This window comes from Oncorhynchus masou, chromosome 14 (assembly GCF_036934945.1).
Source record: "Oncorhynchus masou masou isolate Uvic2021 chromosome 14, UVic_Omas_1.1, whole genome shotgun sequence".
Taxonomy (NCBI): domain Eukaryota; kingdom Metazoa; phylum Chordata; class Actinopteri; order Salmoniformes; family Salmonidae; genus Oncorhynchus; species Oncorhynchus masou.
The window spans coordinates 14,173,776-14,199,273 of NC_088225.1; the positions used below are offsets into that span (position 1 = coordinate 14,173,776).

The window sequence follows — 25,498 nt, forward strand, 5'->3', positions numbered from 1 at the left end:
GGCAGAAACTGTGATAAAAGATAATTAGCTGGTCTTCATCATTCTTTGAACAATATGTTATAATATGGGACTTTGCCAAGAGAGGAATATATGCTCACCTGCAGCTCCACAAAGCCTAAGTGGAAGGTTGGCCTTCTCCCCTCAATGTCAAGTACCTGGTGACTCTTGGGAGTCACGATGATGGCAGATTTTGTCAAACTTTGTGAAAAATACTGACATTTGACTCAGATCCTCTGTTATAATATAATAGTTATTAATAGGTGTATTCATACATTTTAACTGAATAACTGTGTGTGTCTGTAATGGAGGTCTTTATTCACTTTTATAGTTATTCTCTCACTTCAGTAATCCTGTGTGCATCTTCTAAAAGCATCTAATACACCACTGCACTACTCAATGAATACTACCTGTATGTGTATTCTTTGGTTTCTACTCTTTGGCAGGAAGGTTCAGCAGGAGAAGGTGTGACATCCATAGCGCCCCATGGTGATGGTCACCAGTTCTCTGTGGGCACAGAGACAACACAGATCTACTGTTTCAACTATACTGACTTCAAAGAGGAGGTCATCACCTGATTACCACCAGCCAGTGGTGTGAACACAGTGCTGTGAACAATGTGGACCTTCATTGGCAAATGCCACAACAGGCTAAAAGATCACGGCATCACATTCCATGTGTGCAGGCTCAGTCCCCTACTGAATGCAACTAGGAAACTGTTTCTGCTTGACTGGCTGTTCATTTTGAAGCCATTTGACACCAGTAGAGGGGGCTATACAATCATTTAGTAACCTGGTATATTTCTGTTAAGTATTATGTTTCCCAATAGATGGCAGGATTGACTCAATACAGGGTTTGCTTTATGCTATCCGTTCAAATGTATGCCATATAACCGTGCTCGGAAAAGCCTCCGGTAATATACGCCAGGTGCATTCTGGAAATGTTATTCTAAGTTACAATTCAATTCTAAAACGTACTTGTCAGGTCAGGTGCAAACAATCTAAGAAGCAAGATACTACATCCTCCAAAGTTTATCATAGTCATGGTCAATAGCTAGATCGATTCATTATGGACATTATAAGTGTTGTAACTGATATATGTTGAATATCTCACAGTGGCTCATCTGAGCTCTTTGCCACGTTCTGAGAATGACATCTGGACGTGGCATACGGAAACCTCTAAAGAAGTGCTACATATCACTGTGCCCAACATGACCTGGCTGCAACGCTGTGGAATTCATGATTGGTGGCAGGAGCATCATCAGTGGTTGATTTCCCAGTCCATTTCTTAGCAGCAGAAACTCAGGGGCTTTCTATTATCAGCCGCGTCTGCTGTCTGGAAATGCAAATACATTCCTCTGTTCACTCCTCTGGTGGTGATTTAGTTGGGCAACAACAGTTGTGCCATTTTTAACTCGGATGAAAGAAAAGCAACATTTTCTGTCACGCATTCATGTTTGTATTTCTCCCAGTCATTGACTTTTTGTGTCTTGTTTTCTTTCAGCCTGGAAAGAGGCTGCAGGGGAGGGAGAAGAAGATAAAGCACCATGGAGATAACGATAAACAACAATGATGGAGATAAAGAACCATGAGCATTACAAAATACAAGTATGGTCGCCGTTGATAATGGCAAACCCTGGCCGTGACCCCACTTTCCGAGGGTGTCTCAAGGAGTGTTGGGATATGCAAACATACACATTTCCAATTCACACATGCATATTAATACACACTTGTACATGAAATAGGACAATAAGCACCCACCAAATTATTTTATTATCGATACCTTTATGCCATAGAAGGTAATTAGTGGACATGAAACCACTGCACTGTGTTAGAGCCTACCAGATAAACAACGTTTTCAAAAACCACAAGCATTGCACGCCTTGGCTCATGTTTATTCATAACAGAATCTGGTTACAATGCTATTGATATGAAGAAAGGACTAATAGTATTTGATTATATTTGTCAAACTAAGTGAAACAGTGAAATAGTGAAACAAATAGAAGCAGCAGATATACTCTGGTTAGAAGTGTCTGCTACCAGCCTGAGGAGTACCAGATCATCACTAGTGACACAAACAGAAAGGTACATTCACCACCACAGTAGGATATAGAAGAGCATTTACTGAGGTCAGACTAATTAGTGCCAGACTAGAGGGAGAATTCATCTCTGATTGGTTAATGACTACCATAGTATTTATTTACAGTTATTACCATGGGTTTTGAAACACAATGGATGATTGATCGCACAGTGAGTGAGTTGTGTGTGAGCGCCATCTCCTTGCCGCTGGTCATATTTTAGCGCCAGATGTCATAGTAGCGTAACGCAGTGACAATGACAGTGCATTGTATTCTCTGCAAAGGGATTGTTTGTTCCTAAAGCAGACGGCATAGCTATGACTCAGGCAACCAGATGGTCTCTGTCACCCACTTCATCTAGGATGATGTTTAATTCTTCACAGAAAACCACATTGGAAAATTCTCTCTCCATGTTTAGCTTATTTTTATTGATTTTTTCACTGCTTTACCAGAGCAAGCCATAGAGTAGCACACTAACATCTATTTTTGTTATTTGAGGTATTCCACAGAGATTATTTCCCTTGGGGGTTGATAATCAGAGTCCTTCATGAATACAGTCCATAATGTATTGATGACATTGGGTACATAATGCTGGTTTAACAGAAACCAATATTAAAAGTATCAAAGCTGACCTTACAGTACCAGTAAATCAAACTGCAACACTTTTAAAGAACCACTTTGCCATTTCTTTTTAACTGAGGGGAAGTGTTCTGTGTATACATAGAATATACTTTTTGCTAGCATAATTTCTTTACATCAAAGGACTAGGTATGTCTACCCTCTACAGTACTGGAGCATGTGTTTTTTTCATGAAAAGTTGAGGCACAATCACATAGGATAAACCATCTAACCCCCCCCCCCCCCCCCTCTTCCTGAGCACATTCTGTGTAACTTTGCAATGACAGATAAAATAGATAAGATTACTATTTGATATTTTTTCTATTTAATCTTCCAATGATCTGCCTACAAATACGTCACAATGCTGCAGACACCTTGGGGAAACGACAGAAAGGGCAGACTTACTCCTCTCGCAATCACAGCCATATAAGGAGACAATGGAAAACAGAGCCTCAAAAATCCTGCTCATTTCCTGGATGCCGTCTCATCTTGGTTTTGCCTGAAGCTCACGTTCTAGGGCACGCACAGAAAATATCTTTGCAGTTCTGGACACGTCAGAGTGTTTTCTTTCGAAAGCTATCAATTATATGCATAGTCGAGCATCTTTTTGTGACAAAATATCTTGTTTAAAACGGGAACGTTTTTCATCCAAAAATGAAATTGCGCCCCTAGAGTTTCAACAGGTTAAAAGTAACTTCCTCACCATTTTAGATAAGCATGCTCCGTTCAAAAAATTCAGAACTAAGAACAGATACAGCCCTTGGTTCACTCCAGACCTGACTGCCCTCGACCAGCACAAAAACATCCTGTGGCGGACTGCAATAGCATCGAATAGTCCCCGCGATATGCAACTGTTCAGGGAAGTCAGGAACCAATACAGGCAGTCAGTCAGGAAAGCGAAGGCCAGCTTCTTCAGGCAGAAGTTTACATCCTGTAGCTCCAACTCCAAAAAGTTCTGGGACACTGTGAAGTCCATGGAGAACAAGAGCACCTCCTCCCAGCTGCCCACTGCACTGAGGCTAGGTAACACGGTCACCACCGATAAATCCGTGATTATCGAAAACTTCAACAAGCATTTCTCAACGGCTGGCCATGCCTTCCGCCTGGCTACTCCAACCTCGGCCAACAGCTCCGCCCCCCCCCCCCCGCAGCTCCTCGCCCAAGCCTCTCCAGGTTCTCCTTTACCCAAATCCAGATAGCAGATGTTCTGAAAGAGCTGCAAAACCTGGACCCGTACAAATCAGCTGGGCTTGACAATCTGGACCCTCTATTTCTGAAACTATCCGCCGCCATTGTCGCAACCCCTATTACCAGCCTGTTCAACCTCTCTTTCATATCGTCTGAGATCCCCAAGGATTGGAAAGCTGCCGCAGTCTTCCCCCTCTTCAAAGGGGGAGACACCCTGGACCCAAACTGTTACAGACCTATATCCATCCTGCCCTGCCTATCTAAGGTCTTTGAAAGCCAAGTCAACAAACAGGTCACTGACCATCTCGAATCCCACCGTACCTTCTCCGCTGTGCAATCTGGTTTCCGAGCCGGTCACGGGTGCACCTCAGCCACACTCAAGGTACTAAACGATATCATAACCGCCATCGATAAAAGACAGTACTGTGCAGCCGTCTTTATCGACCTTGCCAAGGCTTTCGACTCTGTCAAACATCATATTCTTATCGGCAGACTCAGTAGCCTCGGTTTTTAGGATGACTGCCTTGCCTGGTTCACCAATTACTTTGCAGACAGAGTTCAGTGTGTCAAATCGGAGGGCATGCTGTCCGGTCCTCTGGCAGTCTCTATGGGGGTGCCACAGGGTTCAATTCTCGGGCCGACTCTTTTCTCTGTATATATCAATGATGTTGCTCTTGCTGCGGGACACCATTCTATATACTTCCGGCCCGTCCTTGGACACTGTGCGATCTAACCTCCAAACGAGCTTCAATGCCATACAACACTCCTTCCGTGGCCTCCAACTGCTCTTAAACGCTAGTAAAACCAAATGCATGCTTTTCAACCGATCTCTGCCTGCACCCGCATGCCCGACTAGCATCACCACCCTGGATGGTTCCGACCTTGAATATGTGGACATCTATAAGTACCTAGGTGTCTGGCTAGACTGTAAACTCTCCTTCCAGACTCATATCAAACATCTCCAATCGAAAATCAAATCAAGAGTCGGCTTTCTATTCCGCAACAAAGCCTCCTTCACTCACGCCGCCAAACTTACCCTAGTAAAACTGACTATCCTACCGATCCTCGACTTCGGCGATGTCATCTACAAAATTGCTTCCAACACTCTACTCAGCAAACTGGATGCAGTTTATCACAGTGCCATCCGTTTTGTCACTAAAGCACCTTATACCACCCACCACTGCGACTTGTATGCTCTAGTTGGCTGGCCCTCGCTACATATTCGTCGCCAGACCCACTGGCTCCAGGTCATCTACAAGTCCATGCTTGTAGAATAATTAACTACATCATCTCCATCCCTCAACCAGTATTCTACAAGAGCACAGATACACGGAACAACAGACACACCAGTCTCTACATTGCAGATGAGCTGAAGGCAGTCAATGACTTTGGACCACCTGAGGTATTTCCACTGGTGACAGAATGCTGGGAACATGAAGGCCGCTTGTTCTAAAGTGGAGGAGTCCTACCCTCACATCACACCCATTGGCTGTGCTGCTCATGCATTGAATCTGCTCCTCAGGGACATCATGGCACTGAAAACAACAGATAAACTCTACAAGAGAGCCAAGGAAATGGTTAGGTATGTGAAGGATCATCAAGTTATAGCAATCTACCACACAAACGAAAGTGAGAAGAATAAGAGCACAACATTGAAGCTGCAATGCAACACCCATTGGGGTGGTGTTGTCATGTTTGACAGTCTCCTGAAGGAGAAGCAGTCTCTCCAAGAAATGGCCATACCGCAGTCTGCCGATATGGACAGCCCCATCAAAAGGATCCTCCTGGATGATGTATTTTGGGAGAGAATGTTAATCAGCCTAAAACTCCTGAAACCTATAGCAGTAGCCATTACACAGATTGAGGGAGACAATGCCATCCTGTCTGATGTTCAGACTACTTGCAGATGTAAGAGAACAAATCCATTCTGCCCTGCCCACTTCACTGTTGCTCCAAGCAGAGGAAACTGCAGTTATGCCTGAAGCCCAAACATGCTGCAGCGTACATGTTGGACCCAAGTATGCTGGCAAGAGCATCCTGTCTGGTACAGAGATCAACAAGGCCTATGGTGCCATCACTACTGTATGGCCTGGATGAGGGCAAGGTTCTTGGCAGACTGGCGAAGCACACATCCAAGCAAGGGCTTTGGGATGGAGATGCAATATGGCAGTCGTGCCAACATATCTCACCAGCCACCTGGTGGAAGGGACTTTGTGGATCTGAGGCTCTTTCCCCTGTTGCCTCCATCATCCTCCAAATCCCACCAACATCAGCCGTCTCAGAGCGCAACTGGTCCTTGTTTGGGAACACACACACCAAAGCACGCAACAGGCTGACCAATGCAAGGATTGAAAAATTGGTGGCCACCTGGGCAAATTTGAGCCTGACAACGAGCCATCCTCAACATGGTTGGAAAGTGAGAGTGAAGATGAGCCCTCTCAGTCTGATGTTCAAGTGGTGGACATTGAGGAGGTCCAGGGAGAAGACATGGAAGCATGAGAGGAAGACAACCAAAGCTTTAGTTTGTAGACTATTATTTTACAGTATGTATGTTGAATTTTTGGGGGGGAGATGCTATGGATCATTGGGGATCATTCAATATTCACTTTCTTTTGTTGTTCAGTGAAATCATTCCATGTGAAGAGTCAACTCATTTAATTAAAGTTCAATTTGTAACTAAATTGTTTTTTAAAATTTCTATTGGAAGGATTTAATAATTTGCAATAATGTCTACTTATGATAAGGTAAATATAATCCAATGCAAAAAACATCTACATTTAAAATGGTATTAATAACAATTTGCATATATTTCCGTTATTCCCATATATTCCGTTAATTCCCACGGAAAGTTTCCACCTCTGAATATTCCCTAAATTGTGCAATTCTACACCTACTACAATAATTATCTTATGTGGGGTCCTCTTCTCGCATTATTGCTTGGGGTTAGTGCCATCTGGGGTCCTTGGGACGTTCCTACCCTTACCTAACCTTTCAGACGCCCACATACTAGGTTTGGTTTGTTCCAAGCAGAACTCTGCTAAGCAAAGCGAATGTTTGTGCCTCGCATATGTTTTTCTATCCTTCTTCGGTTATTAAGTTAAATGAAAGTTAGAGGGGGGAAAAGTAAGTCTACAATGAAAAGCTTACAAGGGGAATGTCCTCTGTGTGACCAAGTTTTAATATTGTAGTAGACAAAGATTAGAAGAACGTTGGCTCGTCCAAATGCAGGCTCCTGTGCAACTCGCTATTTTGGAACTTGTATTTATTTTCTTATTTCTAATAATTTGTTTTATCATTACCCTATTATTGTATATGGCTATTAGTGTAGGCCTATTTATTAATCTAAACCAGTTCTTGAAATATGTCAAATGTGTTTTGTATTATTCTGTTGAGACATTTTCATTTTAAGTCCGATCTGTGTGTGCTTCGTATTTAGTTTAAAATAGGTTAAAAAGTGGGCCTGTTGTAAAATAAATATTATTAGCCTATTGCTGTCATTTGTTGGGTACGGTAGGCACTAGTGTTTGCTGGTAATTGCGTCACAAGTGTGTTTAAATTCTGTTAAATTGTATTTATTTTTTCAATGGCCAAATTATATAATGTATAATTATATAACTGTATAATGGTGTGTTTACCGCAATATAATAATCCGTTCATATTTTCTCTACAAACAAAGACTTTTTATATTTCCCTAATAAAGTTTAGAAACTTTTGTTAAAGTTTGGTGCAGCTATTAGGCCTATTAAACTGGCTGCTGCAGGACAATGAAAGCAGTGCGCACCGACTCTCCAACTGACTCTGAAAGTTGAAGTTCATGTGAGGAAGAACATTTTAGGCCTACCTTAATTAATTAAGTTAATTAATCATTATATTGTTTATAGGAGTATCTTTATAAAAAATATTCTGATTGAAAACTAATGAATAAGCCTCCTTCTGTACACCTATATCTTGCAGACGCTGTAATCACCTGACAAATGCATGGAGGTGTCGCAGCATGCCACTGGCATATCTCCTCTCTCCGTCTCTAGGGCAAGGAATAACTTTCTTATTTTACAAGTATTTTTTTTTAAATATTCATATCATATGGTGGACGTCTAAGCCTATAGACATATGCATGCAATGCCCTGATGCATTTAGTGCTCAAATCTCCGACAGCTGAACCATGAGGAGAACACTTGTTTTAGGAAAGTAAAACCCAATAAAACAATAGGCCATACATGTTTGCTAATGCTACACATCTAAAACACTGAAGTGTTTGTGTAATTTGTTATAGGCTATTAAGGACAATTCCAATGTGGCTCATTTGGCCAATAGGCTATCCTTTGTTTATTGATGGCACTGCCTCACCAGGTGGGCAGTTTCTTCCTCCCTCTCTTTGTAGTCGAATCTGAATGCACACGAATGTCCAGTACATTTCTAAAATGTCTGGTAAATTAAAAACTTCCCGGTTATGTTGTCCGGTGCCAAATGTTCCTGACGGAATCCCTCGTCTTACCCTCTAGTATAAAACGTAGCTTTTTCGCTAGTGTTGTTCCCCTCCAGGTGTTTTCTGAAGAACGCCTGGACCCTCCTCCACAGGTCCAGCTGAGCCTGATGGTGGGCTTTAGCCTCTCCCCCAAACACCACCACTTGACCAACCGCGGGATGGAAGCCAGACGGGCAGTGGGGCATGTAGGGTACTTCCAGAAAATGCCCCGCCCTGGGGTACATCACCACCTGGTGGTGAAATGACAAGAGGACAGTACATCAACCAACGCCAAGTCAAGGTGCAGTCAAAAGCATTAAAGAAAAGACATACACAACAACAAGCTGTTTCTGAAACAGCACAGTTTAAAAATATGGCAAATAGAAACAACTGGAAGCCCTACAAAGATCAATGGGAGGGGTTGAGGGTAGCTGAAGGATGGGTCGGAAAACAAACAAAAGATAACTATTGTAAAAATATACTGTGTCTGTATATGTATATAGTACAGTACCAGTCAGAAGTTGACTGTGAGAGCAAAATGCAACATTGTTATAATGCTGTACCTGCAGAAAATGGTTGTTTATGCAACAGAATAGAGGGTTCTTATAACTGTATTGGGTCTGTGTGAACTGAAAGTGGGCCTCTGGGAGATTTAACATTGACAGGAGATGTACGATGTCTTTGGGTGATAGCGCATTCCAGAGCATGAGTTAATGTTTCTGTACTGGGTACCAGGGGGAGATGGCTCCAGTATGGAGTTGGGGGGCCAGACCTTGGTCTCTACACAATGAGGACAGTTTTTACAGCAGATTGTCATTTGTGAATTATAAGTGTCTTTCATACTGTTCTTTGTCATGTAGACTAAAGGAGGATGGGCTTTGCTAAATGCTGTGGCTCAAACCAGCTCGTTGAGTTCTCAGTGATCACCTCCAGGGGTGATTACCGACCAGCTCCATTACTGCAGTAATTAAATAATAAAGTTTAATTGTTTGAAGAAATCTAAAAGTCTCTTTTTGATTACAATAATTCCACCACAGGACACCTACTCATTCAAGGGTTTCTTTATTTGTACTATTTTCTACATTGTAGAATAGTGAAGATAACAATACTATGAAATAACGCATATGGGATCATGTAGTAACCAAAAGTGTGAAACAAATCTACATGTATTTTATATTTAAGAATCTTCAAAGTAGCTACCCTTTGCCTTGACAGCTTTGCACACTCCAGACACTAATGCGTTTCAGCCAATCAGTTGTGTTGTGATAAGGTAAACGTGGTATACAGAAGAGGGCCTTATTTGGTAAAAGACCAAGTCCATATTATGGCAAGAACAGCTCAAATAAGCAAAGTTAAATGACAGTCCATCATTACTTTAAGATATGAAGGTCAGTCAATGCGGAGAATTAAGAACTTTGAACGTTTCTTCAAGGGCAGTCACAAAAACCATCAATCTCTATGAGGACCGCCACAGGAAAGGAAGACCCAGAGTTACTTCTGCTGCAGAGGATAAGTTCATTAGGAGTTACCAGCCTCAGAAATTGCAGCCCAAATAAATGCTTAGGAGTTAAAGTAACGGACATCAACATCAACTGTTCAGAGGAGACTGCGTGAATCAGGCCTTCATGGTTGAATTGCTGCAAAGAAAACACTACCAAAGGACTCCAATAAGAGGAGACTTGTTGGAGCAAGAAACACGAGCAATGAACATTAGACCGGTGAAAATCTGTCCTTTGGTCTGATGAGTCCAAATTGGAGATTTTTGGTTCCAACCGCCGTGTCTTTGTGGAACGCAGAGTAGGTGAACGGATGATCTCAGCATGTGTAGTTCCCACCATGAAACATGGAGGTGGTGTGAAAGTGCTTTGCTGGTGAAACTGTCAGTGATTTATTTTGAATTCAAGGCACACTTAACCAGCATGGCTACCACAGCATTCTGCAGCTTTACGCCATCCCAACGGTGAAGCATGGTGGTGGCAGCATCATGCTGTGGGGATGTTTTTCAACGGCAGAGACTGGGAGACTAGTCAGGATCGAGGGAAAGATGAATGGAGCAAAGTACAGAGAGATCCTTGATGAAAAACTGCTTCAGAGTGCTCAGGACCTCAGATTGGGGCAACAAGACAACGACCCTAAGCACACAGCCAAGAAAACGCAAGAGTGGCTTCGGGACAAGTCTTTGAGTGGCACAGCCAGAGCCCGGACTTGAACCCGATCGAACATCTCTGGAGAGACCTGAAAATAGCTATGCAGTGACGCTCCCCATCCAACCTGGCAGAGCTTGAGAGGATCTGCAGAGAAGAATGGGAGAAACTCCCCAAATACAGGTGTGCCAAGCTTGTAACCTCATATCCAAGAAGACTTGAGGCTGTAATCGCTGCCAAAAGGTGCATCAAAGTACTGAGTAATACGTTTAAATACTTATGCAAATGTAATCATTATTTAAAAATACATTTGCACAAATAAAACAGTTTTTACTTTGTCTTTATGGGTTAGTGTGTAGATTGATGAGGGGGAAAAACTTTAATCCATTTTACAATAAGGCTGTAATGTAACAAACTGTGGAAAAGGTCAAGGGGTCTGAATACTTTCCGAATGCACTGTATGTATATTTGTCTCCATTTCAGCACCAACTGGCAGATTTAAAAAAAATACTCTGATTTTGTAGATTATTTAAGGCACATTTTAGTGTTAGGAAAGTTTGTATGAATAAAAATCCAAACTTGTTTGGAGAGTCTTTACGCACTAAATATATTGATTACTAAAAAAAAATGTTTTGATTCATCCTGAAAGTTGTCATATTCAAGTTCAATCTATAAAATATAGTTAATATAATATAATAATAATTCTACCCCAATTGTAAATGGGTGGGGGGAAAAAATACATTTAATGTGGAATAAGACAAGGAGTATAAATACTTTCTGAAGGCATTGTATGTATGGAAGGTTTTGTTCAAATCAAAAGAGTGTCTCTGCCTTTCAGTGTCTGCCTGCCAGCTAGTTTAGGCTAGTTAAGAATACTATAGTTATCACGTCATTGAGACAACTCTGACGCTCAAAGTTCCTCCATATTAGCCGATCCTCCATAAGCATCTAGCTAGTATATAATTCAGTAAACTAACTTTATTACAATGGAACGGAACAAAATAAATAGAGGTTCTGTTCAGAACGAAACTATTGGAAGAATAATTTCAGTTTCAACCCCTGCTATTGAGTAAAGGCAGTTTAGGCTGAAACATGTGTTTATCTAATAGTACTTGATTAAACTTTTTGCTATCAAAATGTTTGTGTTCAGGTTTATTTCCTTACCTCAAAGTTCTCTTTCCCATGATGCCTCAGCCGGGCGGCGGCCTGTTCAGCGAAGAGACAGCTGTTCCAGTTCCTGTCGTCCTCAGAGGCGGCAAAGAGGAACCTAGAACTGGAACGCTCTATTGGGATCACGGAACCGCGGTTCACCTCAGTCTCTGGGTCTGGTAAGGCGTCTCGGATGTCAAGGATGCCGGACGGGGAGACGGTGACGTTCTCAACAATAGGCGTGATGGAAGGGATGATGAGGTCTTTGTAGTGCAGTGGCACCACCATATTAGCGTTGCTGCCGTTGATCCAGGCTGTGGCTGAGATGCCAGAGAGAAAAGAAGCCATGGACAGAGCCAGATCCCCACTCTTCGAGATGGACAGGATTCCTATTCCTGGACCCTGTACCTATAAAAACAATATAACAAAATATGTTTTATTGTCACAGGGGTTAAAGCATAAAAAACATACCAGATCAATTGTCGGGGCCAAGTTAACCTCCCCTTTAATGTAGAAAGTCATGACCGCAATTAACCATGGAAAGGTGACTGGGAATATGATTGAATACAAACAGTGTAGTTATTCCCTCCACAAGGCAATCAAACAAGAAAAAACGACAGTACAGAGAAAGTGGAGTCGCAATTCAACAGCTCAGACAAGACGTATGTAGCAGTGTCTACAGACAATTACAATTGGAAAACCAGCCACGTCACGGTCACCAACATCTGGCTCCCAGACAAGCTGAACACCTTTGCCCGCTTTGAGGATAACACAGTGCCACTGACGCGGACCGCTCCCGAGGACTGTGGGCTCTCGTTCTCCGTGGCCGACGTGAGTAAGACAGTTAAGCGTGTTAACCCTCGCAAGGCTGCCGGACCAGACGGCATCCCTCGCCGCGTCCTCAGAACATGAGCAAACCAGCTGGCTGGAGTGTTAACGTACATATTCAATCTCTCCCTATCCCAGTCTGCTGTCCGCACTTACTTCAAGATGTCCATCATTGTTCCTGTACCCAAGAAAGCAAAGGTAACTGAACTAAATTACTATCACCCCGTAGCACTAATTTCTGTCATCATGAAGTGCTTTGAGAGGCTAGTTAAGAATCATATCACCTCTACCTTCATGACACGCTTGACCCTTCTTCAATTAGCTTACCGCCCCAATAGATCCACAGAAGATGCAATCGCCATCGCACTGCACTTTCCCATCTGGACAAGAGGAATACCGATGTAAAAATGCTGTTCATTGACTATAGCTCAGCTTTCAACACCATAGTACCCTCCAAGCTCATCATTAAGCTCGGGGCCCTGGGTCTGAACCACGCCCTGTGAAATTGGGTCCTGGACATCCTGACAGGCCTCCCCCGGGTGGTGAAGGTAGGAAACAACATCTCCACTTCACTAATCCTCAACACGGGGGCCCCACAAGGGTGCATGCTCAGCTCCCTCCTGTACAACCTGTTTACCTATGACCGAGTGGTCATGCACGCCTCCAACTCAATCATCAAGTTCCTCAGCGTACACATCACTGACCATCTGAAATGATCCACCCACAAAGACAGTGTGTTGAAGGCACAACAGCATCACTGTTAGAGGCTGAAGAAATTTGTCTGGGCCCCTAAGACACTCAAACTGTTACAGATGCACAATTGAGAGCATCCTGTCGGGCTGTATCACCACCTGGTACAGCAACTGCACGGCCCGCAACTGCAGGGCCCTCCAGAGGGTGGTGCAGTCTGCACAACGCATCACCGGGGGCACACTGCCTACCCTCCAGGACACCAACAGCACCCGATGTCACAGGACGGCCAAAAAGATCAAACCACCTGAGCCACGGCCTGTTCACCCCGCTAACATCGAGAAGGCGAGGTCACTGCAGTTGCATCAAAGCTGGAGCCAAGAGACTGAAAAAGAGCTTCTATCGCAAGGCCATCAGACTGTTAAATAGCCATCACTAGCTGGAAACCACCCAGTTACTCAACCCCACTGCCCTATAGAACAGTCATGGAATCATCGGTCACTTTAATAATAGAACACTAGTCACTTTAATAATGTTTACATCTCATATGTATATACTGTATTCTATTCCACTGTAGTCAATGCCACTCTGATATTGCTCATCCCAATATTTATATATTCCATTCTTTTACTTTTAGATTTGTGAATTGTTAGATACTCCTGCACTGTTGGAGCTAGGAACACAAGCATTTCGCTACACCCGCAATAACATCTGCTAAATATGTGTATGTGGCCAATAAAATGTAACAATTGTATTTTGAATAAAAGTATTAAACTGCGAGTTTGACCAATTCCAGTCCCCTTAGGGTCCGGGATTCTCCTTGGGGGAATTTCTATGTATAAGGACTGAGACGCTCAGTTACTGTGACTTTAAAAGTACACTGCTCAAAAAAATAAAGGGAACACTAAAACAACACATCCTAGATCTGAATGAATATTTAATAAGAATATTTCACTTTTTTCTTTACATAGTTGAATGTGCTGACAACAAAATCACACACAAATGATCAATGGAAATCAAATTTATCAACCCATGGAGGTCTGGATTTGGAGTCACACTCAAAATGAAAGTGGAAAACCACACTACAGGCTGATCCAACTTTGATGTAATGTCCTTAAAACATGTCAAAATGAGGCTCAGTAGTGTGTATGGCCTCCACGTGCCTGTATGACCTCCCTACAACGCCTGGGCATGCTCCTGATGAGGTGGCGGATGGTCTCATGTGGGATCTCCTCCCAGACCTGGACTAAAGCATCCGCCAACTCCTAGATAGTCTGTGGTGCAACGTGACGTTGGTGGATGGAGCGAGACATGATGTCCCAGATGTGCTCAATTGGATTCAGGTCTGGGGAACGGGCGGGCCAGTCCATAGCATCAATGCCTTCCTCTTGCAGGAACTGCTGACACACTCCAGCCACATGAGGTCTAGCATGGTCTTGCATTAGGAGGAACCCAAGGCCAACCAGCATATGGTCTCACAAGGGGTCTGAGGATCTCATCTCGGTACCTAATGGCAGTCAGGCTACCTCTGGCGAGCACATGGAGGGCTGTGCGGCCCCCCAAAGAAATGCCACCCCACACCATGACTGACCCACCGCCAAACCGGTCAAACTGGAGGATGTTGCAGGCAGCAGAATGTTCTCCATGGCGTCTCCAGACTGTCACGCCTGTCACATATGCTCAGTGTGAACCTGCTTTCATCTGTGAATAGCACAGGGCAAAGTGGCGAATTTGCCAATCTTGGTGTTCTCTGGCAAATGCCAAACGTCCTGCACGGTGTTGGGCTGTAAGCACAACCCCCACCTGTGGACGTCGGGCCCTCATACCACCCTCATGGAGTCTGTTTCTGACCGTTTGAGCAGACACATGCACATGTGGCCTGCTGGAGGTCATTTTGCAGGGCTCTGGCAGTGCTCCTCCTGCTCCTCCTTGCACAAAGGCGGAGGTAGCAGTCCTGCTGCTGGGTTGTTGCCCTCCTACGGCCTCCTCCACGTCTCCTGATGTACTGGCCTGTCTCCTGGTAGCGCCTCCATGCTCTGGACACTACGCTGACAGACACAGCAAACCTTCTTGCCACAGCTCGCATTGATGTGTCATCCTGGATGAGCTGCACTACCTGAGCCATGTGTGGGTTGTAGACTCCGTCCCATGCTACCACTAGAGTGAAAGCACCGCCAGCATTCAAAAGTGACAGGAAGCATAGGAACTGAGAAGTGGTCTGTGGTTATCACCTGCAGAGCCACTCCTTTATTGGGGGTGTCTTGCTAATTGCCTATAATTTCCACCTGTTGTCTATTCCATTTGCACAACAGCATGTGAAATTTATTGTCAATCAGTGTTGCTTCCGAAGTAGACAGTTTGATTTCACAGAAGTGTGATTGACTTGGAGTTACATTGTGTTGTTTAAGTGTTCCCTTTATTTTTTTGAGCAGTGTATTTTCTACACCAAAATGAATGAAAATAAAAATGCTGACAAAATCTCAAATCTAATTTCCAGAAATATTGCCAAATAAATGTTTTGATAAAATCCACACTGAATACCACAAGTATTCAGACCCTTTACTCAGTACTTTGTTGAAGCACCTTTGGCAGCGATTACAGCCTTGAGTCTTCTTGGGCATGATGCTACAAGCTTGGCACACTGGTATTTGGTGAGTTTCTCTCATTCTCCTCTGCAGAGCCTCTCAAGTTCTGTCAGGTTGGATGGGGAGCGGCGCTGCACAGCTAATGTTCAGGTCTCTCCAGAGATGTTCGATTGGGTTCGTCCAGGCTCTGGCACTCAAAGACATTGAGACTCATCCCGAAGTCAGTCCCGAGTTGTCTTGGCTGTGTGCTTGGGGTCGTTGTCCTGTTGGAAGGTGAACCTTCACCCCAATCTGAGGTCTGGAGTGCTCTGGAGCAGGTTTTCATCAAGGATCTCTGCTCCGTTCATTTTTCCTTTAATCCTGACGAGTCTCCTAGTCCCTGCCGTTGAAAAATATCCCTACCATGCTTCGCTGTAGGGATGGTGCCAGGTTTCCTCCAGATGTGACGTTTGACATTCAGGCCAAAGAGTTCAATCTTGGTTTCATCAAACCAGAGAATCTTGTTTCTCATGGTCAGAGTCTTTAGGTGCCTTTTGGCAAACTCCAAGCAGGCTGTCAGGTGCCTGTTACTGAGGAGTGGTTTGTCTGGCCACTACCATAAAAACCTGATTGGTGGAGTGCTGCAGAAATGCTTGTCGTTCTGGAAGGTTCTCCCATCTCGATAAAGGAACACTGGAGCTAACCAAGGCCCTTTTCCCCCGATGGCTCAGTTTGGCCAGGCAGCCAGCTCTAGGAAGAGTCTTGGTGTTTCCAAACTTCTTCCATTTAAGAATGATGGATGCCACGGAGTTCTTGGGAAACGTCAATGCTGCAGACATGTTTTGTTATCCTTCCCCAGATCTATGCCTGACACAATCCTGTCTCGGAGCTCTACAGACCATTACTTTCGATCTCATGGCTTGGTTTTTGCTCTGACATGCACTGTCAACTGTGGGACCTAATAAAGATAGGTGTGTACCTTTCCAAATCATGTCCAATCAATTGAATTTACCACAGGTGGAATCCAATCAAGTTGTAGAAACATCAAGGATGATCAATGGAAGGAGGATATACCTGAACTCAATTTCGAGTATCATAGCAAAGGGTCTGAATACTTACAGTGAAGTCGGAAGTTTACATAAACGAGTTTTAAAACATAAACGACTCCAAACTGAGTGTTTCATCCACTTCACAAATTTCTTGTCAAATCAAATTTTATTGGTCACATACACATGGTTAGCAGATGATGCGAGTGTATCGAAATGCTTGTGCATCTAGTTCCGATCATGCAGTAATATCTAACAATTTCACAACTACCTTACTTATACAGTGTAAAGGAATTAATAAGAATATGTACATATAAATATATGGATGAGCGATGGCCGAACGGCATAGGCAAGATGCAGTAGATGGTATATAGTACAGTATATACGTATGAGATAAGTAATGTAGGGTATGTACACATTATATAAAGTAACATTGTTTAAAGTGGCTAGAGATGAGTCAGGATGTTGGCAGCAGCCACTCAATGTTAGTGATGGCTGTTTAACAGTCTGATGGTATTGAGATAGAAGCTGTTTTTCAGTTCCGGCTTTGATGCCCCTGTACTGACCTCGCCTTCTGGATGATAGCGGGGTGAACAGGCAGTGGCTCAGGTGGTTGATGTCCTTGATGATCTTTTTGGCACTTCCTGTGACATCGGGTGGTGTAGGTGTCCTGGAGGGCAGGTAGTTTGCCCCCAGTGATGCATTGTGCAGACCTCACTACCCTCTGGAGAGCCTTACGGTTGTGGGCGGAGCAGTTGCCGTACCAGGCGGTGATACAGCCCAACAGGATGCTTTTGATTGTGCATCTGTAAAAGTTTGTGAGTGCTTTTGGTGACAAGCCAAATTTCTTCAGCCTCCTGAGGTTGAAGAGGCGCTGCTGCGCCGCCTTCACCACGCTGTCTGTGTGGGTGGACCATTTCAGTTTGTCTGTGATGTGTACGCTGAGGAACTTAAAACTTTCCACCTTCTCCACTTGTTAACAAACTATAGTCGGTTGAGAAATATACTTAGTCCTTGACAGTAATATTTTCAACAATTGTTGACAGATTATTTCACTTATAATTCACTGCATCACAATTCCAGTGGGTCAGAAGTTTACATACACTAAGTTGACTGTGCCTTTAAACAGCTTAAACAGAAAATTATGTCATGGCTTTAGAAGCTTCTGATAGGCTAATTGACACAATTTGAGTCAATTGGAGGTGTACCTGTGGATGTATTTCATAGTGATGTGGCTCTATGCTTGACATCATGGGAAAAAAATATAAAAAAATAAAATAAAATCAGCCAAGACTGCAGAAAGTAAATTGTACACCTCTACAAGTCTGGTTCATCCCTGTGAGTAATTTCCAAACTCCTGAAGGTACCACGTTCATCTGTACAGACAATAGTATGCAAGTATAAACACCATGGGACCACGCAGCCTTCATACCGCTCAGGAAGGAGACGCGTTCTGTCTCCTAGAGATGAACTTACCTTGGTGTGAAAGGTGCAAATCAATCCCAGAACAGAAGCAAAGGACCTTGTGAAGATGCTGGAGGAAACAGGTACAAAGTATCTATATCCACAGTAAAACAAGTCCTATATCGAAGTAACCAGAAAGGTCGCTCAGCAAGGCAGAAGCCACTGCTCTAAAACCGCCATAAAAAAAGCCTACGGTTTGCAACTTTACATTGGGACAAAGATCGTACCTTTTGGAGAAATGTCCTCTGGTCTGATGAAACAAAAATAGAACTGTTTGGCCATAATGTCCATTGTTATGTTTGGAGGAAAAAGGGGGAGGCTTGCAAACCGAAGAACATCATCCCAACTGTGAAGCATGGGGGTGGCAGCATCAGGTTGTGGGGGTGCTTTGGTGCAGGAGGGACTGGTGCACTTCACAAAATAGATGGCATCATGAGGATGTAAAATTACGTGGATATATTGAAGCAACATCTCAAGACATCAGTCAGGAAGTTAAAGCTTGGTCGCAAATGGGTCTTCCAAGTGGACAATGACCCCAAGCATACTTTCAAAGTTAAGGACAACAAAGTCAAGGTATTGGAGTGACCATCACAAAGCCCTGACCTCAATCCTATAGACAATTTGTGGGCAGAACTGAAAAAGCATGTGTGAGCAAGGAGGCCTACAATCCTGACTCACTTACATGAGCTCTGTTAGGAAGAATGGGCCAAAATTCACCCAACTTATTGTGGGAAGCTTGTGGAAGGCTACCCGAAACGTTTGACCCAAGTCAAACAATTTAAAGGCAATGCTACCAAATACTAAGTGAGTGTATGTAAACTTCTGACCCACTGGGAATGTGATGAAAGAAATAAAAGCTGAAATAAATCCTTTCTCCACTATTATTCTGACATTTCATTCTTAAAATAAAGTGGTGATCCTAACTGACTTAAAAAATGAATTTTTACTACGATTAAATGTCAGGAATTGTGAAAATGTATTTGAGTTTAAATGTATTTGGCTAAGGTGTATGTAAACTTCAACAGTATGTAAAGGTATGTTTTTTGTGTGTAGATTAATGAAGGATTCATTTTTAAAATCTGTTTCAGAATAAGGCTGTAATATAACAAGTGGAGAAAGTCAAGGGGTCTGAATACTTTGCGAACGTACTGTAAATGCCTTTTTACAACTACTAAAGAAAAATTACTGTCAGACCATACATCAGAGTTCCTCAAACTTGGTCTTCGAGACCCCAAGTGGTGGACATTTCAGTTGTGGCCCTAGTAATCATTAAGATTTGATCTTTTGAATCAGCTGTGCACCCTTTGGGGTCCGGAGGACTGAGTTTGGAAAACACTGCCCAATAGGTTGCTGATTTATACCTGGTCAAGATGGTGCCGGAGAAGAAGACAGACGTTTTACGTGCCCCCAGCCGATTGTGTTTTTTTGTTTGTTTGTTTATAAAATGTTTTTTTTTACATAATGTTGCAGCTAGTCACTTATGACCAAAAATAACTTCTAGACATCCGGACTGCGATTACTCACCACGGACAAGCAGAATAATTGTTTTCCTTTCATGACTCTGACGAGTCCGACGCAAAGGACATACTGCTTCCTCTGAAACTGGCCCCGGTCCCTGTGATCTGCGTGAAGAGGCGGCGGAGAAAAAGGGATGGAATAAATCCCCACTTCCCTCCATTCTGCAAGCAAATGTGCTATCTTTGGACAATAAAATCGACAAGTTATGTGGAAGATTAAACTACCAACGGGACATAAAAAAAACTAACATCTTATGCTTCACGGAGTTGTGGCTGAACGATGACAAAATCAACATACAGCTGGCTGGTCATACGATGTACCGGCAGGACAGAACAGCGGCGTCTGATAAGACAAGGGGCGGCGGTCTATGTATTTTTGTAATCAACAGCTGGTGCACGATATCTAAGGAAGTCTCGAGCTATTGCTTCCCTGAGGTAGAGGATCTCATGATAACCTGTAGACCACACTACCTACCGAAGAGAGATTTAATCTGTATTCTTTGGAGCTGTTTACATACCACCACAGTCAGTCAGAGGCTGGCACTAACATAGCATTGAATGAGCTGTATTCCGCCATAAGCAAACAAGAAAACGCTCACCCAGAGGTGGCGCTCCTAGTAGCCGGGGACGTTAATGCAGGGAAACTTAAATCCGTTTTTACCAAACTTCTATTATCATGTTGTATGTGCAACCAGAGGAAAAAGAACTCTGGACCACCTATACTCCACACACAGAAATGCATACAAAGCTCTCCCTCGCCCTCCATTTGGCAAATCTGACCATAATTATATCCTCCTGATTCCTGCTTAAAAGCAAAAATTAAAGCAGGAGACACCAGTGACTAGATCCAATAAAAAAGTGGTCAGAGGACACAGATGCTAAGCTACAGGACTGTTTTGCTAGCACAGACTGGAATATGTTCCGGGATTCCGCCGATGGCATTGAGGAGTACGCCAGATCAGTCATTGACATCATCAATAAGTGCATCTGTGACGTCGTCCCCACAGTGACCGTACTACGTACATACCCGACCAGAAGCCATAGATTACAGGCAGCATCCACACTGAGCTAAAGGCTAGAGCTGCCAATTTCAAGGAGCGGGACTCTAACCCAGAAGCTTATAAGAAATCCCGCTATGCCGTCCGACGAACCATCACAAGCAAAGTGTCAATACAGGACTAAGCTTGAATCATACTACACCGGGTCGGACGCTCGTCGGATATGGCAGGGCTTGCAAACCATTACAGACTACAAAGGGAAGCACTGCCGAGAGCTGCCCAGTGTCACAAGCCTACCAGAGGAGCTAAACTACTTCTATGCTCGCTCCGAGGCAAATAACACTGAAACATGCGCACCAGCTGTTCCGGAAGACTGTGTGATCACGCTCTCCGCAGCCGATGTGAGTAAGACCTTTAAACAGGTCAACATTCACAAGGCCACAGGGCCAGACAGATTACCAGGACTTCCTGACGGGCAGCCCCAGGCGGTAAGTGTAGGTAACAACACATCCGCCACGCTGATCCTCAACACAGGGACCTCTCAGGGGTGCGTGCTCAGTCCCCTCCTGTACTCCCTGTTCACTCATGACTGCACGGCCAGGCACTACAACACCATCATTATATTGGCTGATGACACAACTGTGATCACTGACAATGACGAGAAAACCTATAGCGAGGAGGTCATAGACCTGGCCGTGTGGTGCCAGGACAACAACCTCTCTCTCAATGTGATCAAGACAAAGGAGATGATTGTGGAGTACAGGAAAAAGAGGATCAAGCACGCACTCATTCTCATCGATGTGGCTGCAGTGGAACAGTTTGAGAGCTTCAAGTTCCTTGGGTATCCACATCACCAACAAAATAACATGGTCCAAGCACACCAAGACATTCGCGAAGAGGGCATGACAAAACCTAAAGAGATTTGGCATGGGTCCTCAGATCCTCAAAATGTTATACAGCTGCACCATCGAGAGCATCCGGACTGGTTTCATCACTGCCTGGTATGGCAACTGCACGGCCTCTGACCGCAAGGCACGACATTGGGTAGTGTGTACGGCCCAGTACATCACTGGGGCCAAGCTTCCTGCCATCCAGGACCTCTATACCAGGCGGTGTCAGAGGAAGGCCCTAAAAATTGTAAAAGACTCCAGTCACCCTAGTCATAGACTGTTCTCTCTGCTACGGCACGGCAAGCGGTACCAGAGCGCCAAGTCTAGGTTCAAGAGGCTTCTAAACAGCTTCTACCCCCGAGCCATAAGACTCCTGAACATCTAGTCAAATGGCTACCCAGACTATTTGCAGTGCCCGCCCATCCCCTCCTACACCACTACTACTCTGTTGTAATCTATGCATAGTAACTTTAATAACTCTACCTACATGTACATACTACCTCAACTAACCGGTGCCCCCGCACATTGACTCTGTATCGGTACCCCCTGTAAATAGTCTCTCTCGTGTTATTTTACTGCTGCTCTTTACTTCCCTCTTCTTATCTATATATTTTTTTAACTGCATTGTTGGTCAGGGGCTAGTACGTAAGCATTTCACTGTAAGGTCTACACCTGTTGTAGTCGGCGAATATGACTCGTAAAATTTGATTTGATTAGGTTACCAGATTAGGAAAAGCCCCAGGGGAAACAATTTGCCCCACCACTCTGGACCCTGTGGTGCTACCTCTGCATCATCGTTCCTAAAATAATATTTTTGTAGTGGGGGGAGGGGGGTGCAGTTTGTCAAACATGTGGGTCAAAAATCACTGATGTATTGCAATTTCAATGAAATTGGCATAAAACACTTAACCATTGACTTAAGGACTCAAAACCCAAAATTAGGGACTTGTGACTTGACCTGAGCTATTAAATTTGGAACTTTACTTGAGACTTCCCCATCATTACTTGGGACTTGACCAGAGACTCGAAAGATAAGACTTGCTTAGGACTTGGTCTCACCTCTGTTGGGTGGTCCCTGATGAATTTGCTAACACAAATGGGGTCCCGCCCCCAAAAAGTTGGAGAACCCCTGGTGTAGAGCAAACAGAAGCCACTAGATAGTAGCATTTACCATAGCTAACAAAATATTGAAGCATAGTGAGAGGAACCTCAAGGTGACATTGTCTTCTCATGGAACAAATGGCCTATATTCACAATGTGTCAGAGTTAAGAGTGCTGGACATTATATGGACATGAGGAACCTGTTCCTAGATCAGCACTCCTATACTCAGATGTTTTATGAGTTCAGGCACTGATCTTCTTCCTCCACTAACCTGTGGCTGTTGCCTCAGGAAAGTGATAGCCTCTTCAAAGTACTCCAGGTCAAAGTATTTGGGCACGGTTCTGGGCAGGTCCTGGAAGCCATAGTAGGCCAGAGCCAGAACCACAAAGCCTTTGTTAGCCAGAAGACTGGCCCGGACCTCTGATATACCTCCACCCAGAGTATACACATCCAGTACACCGGGGAATGGACCCAGCCCTGTGAGGTTTGGAGAATAAAAGAGGAATAGGAGAAAGAGAATAACAGAAATGTAGTACTGTTTTGTCACTCACTGCAGGTGGAGATGCTTTCTGGCCTAAATATATAAAACCTATGCAATGCAAAGTAGGCTTTGTTATCTAATGCCTTGATCATACCGACAGCGTCATTGGATTTTGGTACACCTGAAGTTTGCCTTGCAGCATTGCGTTGCAAACGCAGTTGCAGTGCACTCTGGGTGGTGCATATGTTGGATTTATTGAGCGTATGCATCAAACTGAATGTGTAGAGGGCATGACAGAAATGGTAGCAGAAGGTGAATATTGAACTTTTGTTGCACACACAGTACCATTTTGCACAATGCAATGACGCTGTCCGTGTGATCAAGGCATAAGTTTAAAGGCCTTCTAAACTGTAAGTTGTGCTTTTCTTAGGAGAGTTCACAACAAAATATTCAGACACTTTTAATTATAATATAGACCCTTTCGTTAAACAGGCATGGATACAGTACATAAAAATCTATGGATTTCTATTTCCTTAGAACTTAATCCTGGTCCCATAGACACAAAAATCTAATTTCCCACTTCAGGGCATTTTGAATTGCCTACTAACCGGGTGGTAGAAAGAGGACTCCCCGAATTCTCCCTTCTTTCAAGCCCAACGGTATTCTCCTTACCCCTTCCATCATGAACCGCCTCTCATTGGTCTCTGTGGCCAAGAGCTCACCTGTGTCCCCATGCAGCACTTCTATGTCAACCATCATTGAACCCAAAACATTTTTTTTTAACAGTTTGCTGTGTGGAGTCTCGGCCGTCATGGCCCAAAACAAGCCCATGGATTCAACTCCCGTGTAGCTGCCGCCCAGAGAGGGAGAGCGACACAGGTCCACCTGTCCGTTAGCATCTGCAGCGACCAGAGCGGAAGCTCTGAACATTACCCCTTTATCGTCCTTGAGTTTGGATCTCAACTCTACTTTCTGGTGGGGAGAAAGTCCATCTACCTTCACGTGCACCGGTTCGTCGAAGAAACAGCCAGAGCTGGGGAGAAGGCGGACGCAAACCTGTTGCGAACTCGACCTCAGTGTTGTTTGAAACCGAATAAACCATATTTTTGAGATAACTTCACGGTAAGCCCGTTGGTGCAACATGGCCACAGATAGAACAAGTAGCCAGATGTTTCACCGGATGTATAAATCTGAAGCATCCGGTTGAAATTTCCACTCGGTTTTGACTAGATGGATACAGCTTTTGTCATAGTTCACTTTTCGTTGGTTATGAGAATTAACATAGCAGGTTAGGAATATAGTTAAGGGTTAGCTAATATGCACTTTTGACGTTAATTTGACAAAAGCTGTAGCCACAGCATACTGTCTTCGCGACATCCCTTCTAGCCATGACCATTCCACGAACCACCAAATATGGCGAAGTATCATTGGCCGTGTTCGAGAGCATCAAAATAACAACTGTTGACTGCCGATCTACAAATCACCTTGCATCATACAGTACATAAGAACTCAATGGTACATTCCGCAATGGTACATTGCGGTTTTGATCCTCTCGAACACGATCATAGTCTTACGTCAGTTTCAAGTCACTCCTACGCGAAGCTCGTCCTTCAACCGATATTGGGGTCATGGCTAGATGGAATCCAGCTTTTGACAAATTAACGTCAGATTTAACTTTTCGTAGCGGTTTAGGAGAATTTACGCAGCAGGTTAGGATAATTACTTTAAGGTTAGGAAACGAGTTGGGGTTAGCTAAAATGATTTTTAAAAATAACTTTTGACGCTAACTTGTCAAAAGCTGTATCTCTTCTAGCCATGATCAGATCTTGGTATGTTTGCAGTCATGGAGAGAAGGAGTCAAGCTTTTGTAGAAATTGCGTTTTAGTTAACCCTAACCCTTTTCCTAACCGTAGCCAAATTGCTACTTTAATTATTTATGTTTAATTGTGCGTGCATCTGAACAACCACATAATTAATGTCAGTTCTCACTGGACATGATTCTCAGTTATCTGAACCATGAGTGGTCAGATGTGTGTGTGTGTGTGTGTGAATGTGGGCATCTTCTTCCATTAAACTCCCCTTAACCTGGACATCCGCCTCATCCCTGTTCTAACCGGATATTCTATAGTGGTTGAAACCGGCCATAAGCCAGCATTACATTTACATTTACATTTAAGTCATTTAGCAGACGCTCTTATCCAGAGCGACTTACAAATTGGTGAATTCACCTTCTGACATCCAGTGGAACAGCCACTTTACAATAGTGCATCTAAATCATTA

General features: G+C 43.7%; 1 protein-coding gene and 1 pseudogene across 1 annotated transcript; one reads left to right on the top strand and one right to left on the bottom strand.

Annotated features, from left to right (window-relative positions):
* The window catches only part of LOC135553804 (cilia- and flagella-associated protein 52-like), a 34,360-nt pseudogene that overhangs the window by 1,077 nt on the left and 7,785 nt on the right, over positions 1-25,498 (top strand).
* On the bottom strand, positions 2,933-24,639 carry LOC135554331 (acyl-coenzyme A thioesterase 1-like). The gene is made up of 4 exons (XM_064986578.1): positions 23,827-24,639; positions 23,009-23,214; positions 11,654-12,046; positions 2,933-8,596 (listed from the first exon to the last, which is right to left on the bottom strand). The coding sequence occupies exons 1-4, from the start codon at positions 24,359-24,361 to the stop codon at positions 8,372-8,374; spliced, it is 1,359 nt and encodes a 452-aa protein (XP_064842650.1). The 5' UTR covers positions 24,362-24,639; the 3' UTR covers positions 2,933-8,371.